Raw genomic sequence first — 9,110 nt, forward strand, 5'->3', positions numbered from 1 at the left:
CTTGGCATGGAGAAGACAAGACTGACACAAACCTAGAGCTATAAATGAAAAACATTGGAAAGTTCAATTACATAAAATTTAAAAAAATATTTGCCCTACAGAAAAGAGACCAAAGACAAAGTCAGAGACAAACTAGGAGAAGTATTAAATACTTATGACAAAGAGCTCAATTCCTCAATAAGCAATGCTTAGGAATCAATAAAAAACAAAATGCAACCCAGTAAAACAAAGGACAGAGAGAGTTCACAGCAAAACAGATTACTTCAAACCAGAGAAAGGCTTTGCTTATAGTTAAAAAAAAAAAAAAAAGCAAGTTTAAATGAAACGCCTTTTCCCCACCCATAAGATTAGCAATGATGAAACTGTAAAATGCAGTTACTGTGGAAACACAGATGTGGCGGTGCCTCCTGGAGAAGCACTCATCGCCCTCCACCACAGTTTGGAGTGTGTGCTCTTTGCCCTAATGAGTCCATTATTAACGTATCCTGTAGAAAGACATCGGTTCAGTCAAGTGCATCTTATGACTGTGTAAGGTACCAGTGAAGGATGTGGGCTCTGAGTCAGATGACTTGGGTGCAAACTCTGCTTGGTCATCTGGTTTGTGACCTAGAATAGGTAACCTGCTGTGGTTTCTAATCTGTAACAAGGCAATAATATCTGTCTCAGAAGGCTGTCACCATGATTAGAGGGGTTAAGGTACCTATAAAGTACTTAGAACAATGCCTGATGCATAGGCTCAAGTACTGGCTATTCTATTCATCATTAACTCTATAGGCTTGTTTACAATGCCAGAGACTAGGAAAGCCTTCTTTGATAGGAGAGTAATGAAACCAGTTAGAGTACTTCTACCCAGTGGAACTCCTGGCAGGTATGAAAAAGAATAAAGCAGATCTGCATACACTGATATGGAAAGCTCTCTGTGATATAGTACCAAGTAGAAAGACAAAAATTACTTGGACAATATGTATGCGTTGTGTTTCTGAAGGCATAATCCTCATAGGCAAAGATAGATGGAAGAGGGGAAATCACAAATGAATTTTCCAGGAAGGTTTGAGTATTCGCTCATTCAGACAAAGATATTTAAGGGCTTGACTGTGAACTGGGCATCACTGTCGGTGCGGGGGAGACAGCAGCGAAAACCCTGCCCTCATGGGATTGTGTTTCATGAGGGAGTTTGACAACAAGCCTGAAAAATAACTAGATTATATAGTACTATGAAATAAAAAGTCAGTCCATAATTTTTCATTATGGAGGAGGACTGAGGGCACAGAAGGGAGTAAGTTTTAATTGGGGTGTGGGGGGAGGAGGTTAGAGTAGGTCTCGTTGTGAAGGTGACACTTGAGAGTAGGTAGTTAGTTATCACTTAATCTGAAATATGCATGCTTTAAAAAAAACAAAAACAAAAAAACCCCACCACCCTAAAGTGTACAACTTCAAATTACCCCACCTCTGACTCAGGCAGCTAGCTGTCTTAAAAAGTTCCCCCACCTTGGCCGGTGGTATTTCATGTGATTACACCTGAGAATACAGCTCTCCCACCACCTAAGCCACACACGACACATACCCTTTTCCCAGTGCTCATGGTGTGTGCTAAGCTTCTCAGTGGGAGATAAGCCAGTCTGAGCAGCAGCTCTGGGGGCAGAAACATTTTTCATTCATTTCTTTAGCATATAAGAAACCAGAGCAATGGTACAGTTTTAGTCATAGGGCCAAAGGGGCCCAGATGTGGGGTGAGAGGCAGTATGGCTACAGGCACTAAAGCAGGACAAGCGGGACATTTGGGGAAGGAAATGGTGAAGAAGTGTTTCTGGTGGAGGAAGAGGATCCATCTTTAGTTGAAAGGGGGGAAAAATGGAAAAAAGCCTTCAAGAAGTCTGCATGAAATAGTGTCTGGGGCCTGGTGTAGACACGACACCACTGGAGTCCTTTCATTTCACAAACACCAGAGCACCTTGGGGGGCCAGGCCTTGGCCAGGTGAACTGAGTGGTATTTAACAGGAAAGCCCTCATTAGGTCAAATAACTCAGTCCATGAAGACAGCATTGGCTAGCCATTGAGCCACTCATAGACAGGCTGGTGACAGGCAGTGACAGATCCAACTGGATCACAGATCAACAGAGTCAACCTTGATCTACTGCTATGCTTCCAAGAAATCACAGTTCAGCAGCACTCCCCAAACCTTCCTAAGCCTGTTGCTGACCAAGTGAATGATCAGAGGACCGAGGTCAGGAATACCAGTATCAGAAGTTCACTGGATTTGATAAGAGTGCCTGTAGAAAGATAGGCTGGACAAAGTGCCAGGTCCCTGTCATCCATGCCAGGATAGACAGGGTGATGCAAGAGGTTGAGGAAGAGTCATCCCCACCTGGGCTATCTGCAGAATCAGCTCTTGCATTACTTGGTTCAGCAATGGTCAGGGGTCACCAGATTCAAATTGCCAACAAAAAACTTTATTGCCAATTCTATCATTTCTAAGGGCAAACTTTCAAGGCCATTTCCTTTCCAAGTACCAGAGCAACAGACTAGCACTTACTAGATGTGTGAGCCAAGGGACACTTACTTAGTGTCTCTGAGCATGTTTCCCTCAATTGCACATAAGAAGAGGCAGGAGATAATCCCTGCTTCAAGGACACCCTGTGGGTGGACCTTCTGGTACATGGGGGTACAGGAGAGGTCCTCGGCAGACTAGCTCCCTTTCTTCTCTTCTACTTACCTCAATTTCTAAGTCTTTGTCAATATCAGATGTTCTATTTTGAGATGTTCCAAATGAGAAGAGGTGATCATGGTCTTCATACCATAACTGCCCTTCAACTTACATGCGAAGGTCTTCACAACTTCTCTTTCTTATTTAAACAGAGGATTTCTAGTCGGGGAGGACATGGCACACCTCTGAGCTCTGGCCTAGCCATCTCCCCCAGCCTCCCCTGCCACTCCTGTCACAGGCCCCTCACAACCTCATAACTCTTGCAATAGAATGACACATGGAAACCCAGAGATCTACTACCAACTTCCCCGAGGAGTGATGGTACCATGGCCTGGCCAGAGCAGTACGAGGGCCGCCTGACCTTCCAAAACTCGTGCATTTATTCAAACAACATGAATTAAGAGCCTGGAAGATATCAGGCCCTGTACCAGGAGGAAGAGTGAGTGACAAGACTCCATGCGTGACCTCAGGACGCAGACCCCCATAGGGGAGAAACAGACCCAGAACAGTTTACAGAAGAGTGTGACAAAAGCAATGATGGCCGAACTCCGGGCTGCTGGGGACATGGCACCCTTGCAGGATGCTGCCGGGATGCGGCACAAAAGTCACTTCAGGCCGCACCCCAAAGGATGGTCAGTGCTTCTGCTGGCCAGGCCTCTTAGAAGGACAGGAGCAGAAACTTCATTCCTGGTTTCTAAAATATCATCAAATCCTGCCTAGACGTGGGAGGATTTCCTCGTTTGAGGTGCAATTCACGTAACACGAAATTAACCATTTTACAGCGAACGATTCAGTGGCACTTGGTCCATCCACGGCGTTGTGCAACCACTACTTCCATCGCGCTCCTAAGCTCTTCCCTCCCCCAGAGGAAGCCCTGACCCATGAAGCAGTGAGGGCGACACCCCATTCCCCTTCCTTCCCAGTCCCTGGCAACTATCAGTCTACTTTGTCTCTATGGATTTGAAGGGGGAGGATTTTCACAGGAGAATTTCTCTCAGCTTCGAATTCGCTGGCCCATGCACCCAACTATTCATTGGAAATGGAACTCGATGAGTCAAAGTTCGATCTCTTCATACTGTGTCCAGTTTCTTTATTTCTAAGCCTTGGTTTCCCCATCTATGAAACAAAGTACCTACCTCACAGAACTGTTTTGAATATCAAAAGAGAAAAGCCCCATAAAACAGTAAGCACAGAGCTGCCTCATAGAGAATATTTAATGAACAGTAGCTGTAATATTTGCTGTTCTATAAAAATGTCAACCTGAAAAATATCTAATAAACATGTGAACTCTATATCTGCATCATACATGAAAATCTTTTTACAAATGAAATTTTCTAGGAAATCTGAAGAAAGGCTAATTCTACACATAAATGGATGGAGCATGTTTTTAGCATCACACTGACTGTAGCTTCAGTCCCAGTTTGACAGTTGGCTGCTTTGTGATCTCGGGAAAATTGCTTTACCTCTCTGAGCCTATTCTCTCAACCACAAAATGGTGAAACCATCCAACTCATAAGGTTGTCTTAATCAAATATAAATGTATCTACTAATGACCTGGTGCTTAACTGGCTTCATCTTCCCTCTCTCCACCCATTCCCCAGCCCTCTCTCCTTCCCTGACCCCCACACTTCCTGTAGAATCTATGGCCCTTACTGTATATTTAGCAATTAGGCCCTAAACAATACATGGTTTTTTTGTTCGTTTGTTTTTGGTAGATATCTTTGTCCTCAAAGAGTTAGAATACAACCTGAGAGAGAAGACCATTTTAGGTCAGAACCTAGCCAAATACTTGGCTGAAACATTCTCTTTGGTCTGGATACTGTTTGTAAATAGATAGATAGACAGACAGACAGACAGATAGATAGAAAGAAAGAAATGTGTTTTTCTGGGGTACCCCTGCCTTACATTTTGCCAGAGTCCCCACCACCTACATATTTTTATATACCATCTACTTTACATAGCTCTGTTATCCGCCTGTTCTATGAGCATTTGTGACTCTTATTTTATTTAGGATTTGTTCCTTTTATTGTACTAAGCACACAGTGATGCTTGCAAAATTTTACACCATGTCTTCCAAGTTTATTCTATGCTCAAGCTCATACTTGTGAATTAGAGGGAAACAGCAGAGAGTAAGTCCTGTGCTGGAATACAGAGACAGGGATATCAAGCAAAAGCGATTATTCTATTTTTTTTTTTCTAACTAAACCAATCTTATTTTAAAATGAAGCTAGATTAAATTTAGTCTCGTCTCATTTTATTATTTTTAAAGACTGCCTCTGTTAGAGACGACCAATCACCTACATGTTGAATCTATAGATTCAGTCCCGCTGTTCAAACCACGAGAAAGGTTGTTGTCCGCAGAAGCTGGCAAGTCCCGGTGGAGACCCTTCCCAACGCTCACTCCTTGAATGTCCCTGAAGTTCACCTTAGATTCAACCTGTGGCTCCAGCCCTGGAAACAGAGCCAACTTCACCACAAACCGTCTCACCAGTTATTCCATTCATCAGCTCTTACCCCAGGAAGCAGTCAAAGTCCACCGTGAAAACTAAGGGGTCCCCCAGCCCTCAGGGAAGCAGTGGCAGATGCCGGAGCCCAGAAAAACAAGTCTCAGTTGTGGTTCACCTCCCCCAAGAGAGGCAGGAGAAAGAAAATGCGATCTGTGCCTCCCATTCCTCCTCGTATTCGCCCCTCCTGAAAAGGAGGCTTTAAAGATGTGCCTTAGACACCTGGCAGAGAAAGTGCTGACACGTGCTTGGGACACAGCAAACTCTAGATTCGCGGAAGCTGGGGCTCAGCGTACCCACTTGGCCTCTGCCCCGTGCTCACAAGAGCCCTGGTGAAATGCCGCCCTGTCCTGCCCTCTACCTGGTCCCCTTACCCTGTGAGGGGGGCCACATCTCTTGGTGTTTCCAGCAAATGGGGCTTCCTGGCTCCGAGTTCTTCCTGGCACACGAGTCCCTGTTCTTCCTCCTCACCCCTGTTTTCTCCAGGGACAGGATGGCTTCAGAACATTCATGCGGGCAGATGGCCACAGCTCAGAGCACCCCGTCCGCCCTGTCCGGAGTCAGGCCGTGGCCGGGCTTCCTAACGTGCTCGGGGACTTCACTTCCTGGTTTTTCTTTCACAACTGAAAGTGGAAGTATCTGACCAGGAGGAAGAAAGCTGCCCAAACTACCCTGGCTGGTTTGCAAACACTTTAACCCCAGCCCCTAAGGGCTGAAACAACAGCCATACACTTCACCCTTTTCCCCTTTAACTGTCTCCTAACAAAGAAAAACAAAAGAATAAATGACAGGAGGTGCCCCCCCCACCCCGACTACCAGTGTCAGAGAAGTGGCTCTGCTCCCGCGCTCGAATCCCAGGACAGGAAGGTCCAGCCAGAGGCACTTCAGCCCTCACATTCCTCCCGAGACCCCTGGAGCACCCGGAGGACGGCCCAGCCCCTCACCCTGTCACCCCGTCTCCAATCCCGGCATACCTGCCTCAGTCCCGGAAGTTCTGATAAAGCCAACAAAACAATCAGGTCAGGAAAGGCAGGGACGGGGACGGGGACAGGAGAGTCTTTTTTCTTTTCCTCTGACAACCGAGCTCATCCTTTTCATATCTCAGACTTTAAATGAAAAATACATTTGGCTGCTTCCCTCACCTCCCAAATTGAAACTGGGGAAATTTTATATCCTAACACTACACAAGCCATCAGCTGTCACATCGACCCCACATCTTTTAGCTTCTGGAAAACTCCACTGCTCGCACACGAGACAATGACAGTAGAAAAAGCAAATAAATTTTCATTATTTTAAAAGAATTTTGAACGTGCGGAGCCCCCGAAAGGGTCGTGAGGATTGGTCTACACGCTGTCAGGACCTGGAGTAGTCTCATGGGATTCACCTAAGGCTGTGGCTGTCCTTAGATTTGGAAGCAGAAATAAAAAGTTCTGCCCTTTCCCGCCCCACACCCCTCCCTAGGATCCCACTGACAGCCCAGCCTTAAGCAGCACTTTCCCCAGCCGGCTCTTTACTAGAGCTAGATCAGAATTCCTTCTCTCTACAGAGAGGAGGGCTTAAAAGAGTCCAACTAAAAAGGCCAGGGTGAGCTGTGCCACAATCTTGGAGAAAATGGGCCGGTCCCTTGGCCTCATGGGAGCCCACTTCAGACACGGGAGAAAGATGAAACGCAGAAAGGTGAGGGTAGTGCCCCTGCCTTTCCATCCTCTGGGGCATCTCATGGTTGGAGGTGCATTTGGCTTTGCTTAATTTCAGCAGCTCATCTCCCCAAGAGGAAGCTTCCTCCAGCAGAGAGCAGAGGATGTCAGAATGGGCGACAAGTCTCAGCCACTCTAATGCCACCAGGCTCTTCGCCGGGGTGCTGCCTTCTTTTACCAACCGCATGAAAAGCTCAGGGCCAGGAGAAGAGAAGCCTTTCTTTTTTTTTTCACTAATTTCCTCCAGGACTAAATGCTCAAATTCAGAAGATTCTGGGACCTTCTAAAGTTCTAGCAGACTTGTATTCCTATCCAATCCTATGTGCACATGAATGACAGACCCAAGACTTGAGAGAATAATGGAAGATTTGGCAACACACAAGAATTCTGCATCATGCAACAGCCTGTTGTAAAAGATAGATTAGGAATTGACTCCTTGCCATGCCACCTCTTAGTTAGGGAGCCCAGACCATTCTGCTGAAGCCCGGAGATACATTATTTATTTGTGGAGAGACACCAGCTACCTTACAGGAGGTGGTGAGCCCCTAAAATAACTCATGCCGCACACCTAGTAGAGACCCCAGCTCCTAGTAGAGTGTCTGCTAAGATCTCCCTTCCCCTCATCTTTCTCCATGGGAATAGCTACCTCTTACAGCTGACGAACGCCCTTTCGAACCGTACTGATACAGAAATCTCTGAATGGAAGATGAAGGAGACCCACATCTTGGCTTTGTCTATAACCCTGAAAGGTTTTAAGTCTGTTTTGGTCACATTTAGTAAAATTAACAACTTTCTCTTCCCAGTCTATCCCCCGTCAGCATTCAGAGTGTTCGGATGTCTCCACCGGTTTCCAACTGATTTTCTGTTTTCCTTTGGCTCCCATGTATGTCAGCTGAGATTACGACTCAACCAAATATCATTTCATGTTGTGAACGAGACTCAGGCTAAGAATATATACATGTCCCACCTTCCTCCCTGCAACCACTGCCACCTCAGCTCTCCCATACATATGTAAACTCTAGAGCAGGCAGCCTTATTGCAGCTTACCTTGTAAGAATACTCTCACTTCCTGGGCGCTGGAAGGGCAGCCCGCACAGCTGGCCGCACTGGCTCAGCACCAGTCAGGCACCTCTCCCTTTTCCACAGCTCTTGGGGTGGGGCCACACCTGAAGCCAATGTGTACTGTCCCGAACGTGGCCAACAAGCTCCCCCTGGAACCTTTGAACCTGTTGCAATGGAGGTTCAAAGGTAGAAGTTACCTGTCCAAACACCAGTAGTAACCTCCAACAATGAGAAGTGTACAATTTGGCAAAAGGTTAAAACGAGAGATTGTTATGCAATGGGCTTAAGAGGAACTAAAAAAAACAGCCCTCAGCTAAGAAAGCTTACATTTAACAAGCATAACTTTTTCTAGACCTCATACATCAGAGGGAGAAAAAGGGGGCGATAGCACTTTGCACCTGCTTTGGGGGCAGAGTCCTTGAGATCGCAATAGGAAAAGGAAGATCTAGATAACAGAGGGAAAAAGTGCTCCCTGAATTTAGAGAGAAAAATGAGAAGCCACTCTAATTGTTACTCAAGCTGTAACTTTAAGATTCAAATAAGCAAAGGTCGCCATTTAGAGATCGGCCTTCTTCTAGAAGGGACCAGTGACCCCTCCAGAATTAGAATGTCTCAGAACAACCAAATAAGGCAAATCGCTCTAGAGCCTACACCGAGGGACAAGTCTAGCTCGGTCGCATTTCAAATGCAAAATTCTAGATCCAGCCTGCACCACGCATGTCTTAGCAAGGTCCTGGAGAAAGAGTTGCTTTTGCATCACTGGTCAGCTGATCATACTCTCTTTCCATTTTGAGGTCACTAGTCACCCTTCTTGATTCCAAAATCTTGAAGATGACAAGGTATCACTATTAAACAAAAATGACAGGTGGAAACAAAAGATTTCCTCAGGTGAGAAAAATCTCTCAGAATTACACAACCAGTTAGACTTCAAGGCAAGACCCGACCCAGGGCCACAGGCAACCAGCAGAGTGCCTCTGCCTCTATACAGTGCTGCATCATCGATAAGTATTCATTTAACCACCAGCAGACCTTAGACACTTGAATGTCTTCTCTGTACCTGGCCTGCAGACATTGTGGAAATGCTACAATAGGTTCTTTCTAACTGTATTTGGTCAGGTGGCCAGAATCAAAATCAGAAGCCAA

General features: G+C 45.9%; 1 protein-coding gene across 2 annotated transcripts in view; it reads right to left on the minus strand.

Moving 5' to 3' along the window:
• ACSL5 (acyl-CoA synthetase long chain family member 5) overlaps positions 1 to 6,136 on the minus strand; it is a 40,376-nt gene extending 34,240 nt beyond the window's left edge. The window contains exon 1 of one of the 2 annotated variants that reach the window (XM_015596330.2): positions 6,025 to 6,136. Coding sequence is in view for 1 of the 2 variants with exons in the window: in XM_006920856.3 (XP_006920918.1) it covers positions 5,583 to 5,601 (19 nt within the window). In the remaining variant the exon portion in view is untranslated. Of the gene's footprint in view, positions 1 to 5,582; positions 5,979 to 6,024 lie in introns of those variants that run through there. The other variant, XM_006920856.3, reaches the window with a different exon arrangement.
• Positions 6,137 to 9,110: the final 2,974 nt, after the last annotated feature.

The sequence above is a fragment of the Pteropus alecto genome, unplaced genomic scaffold, assembly GCF_000325575.1.
Source record: "Pteropus alecto unplaced genomic scaffold, ASM32557v1 scaffold177, whole genome shotgun sequence".
Taxonomy (NCBI): domain Eukaryota; kingdom Metazoa; phylum Chordata; class Mammalia; order Chiroptera; family Pteropodidae; genus Pteropus; species Pteropus alecto.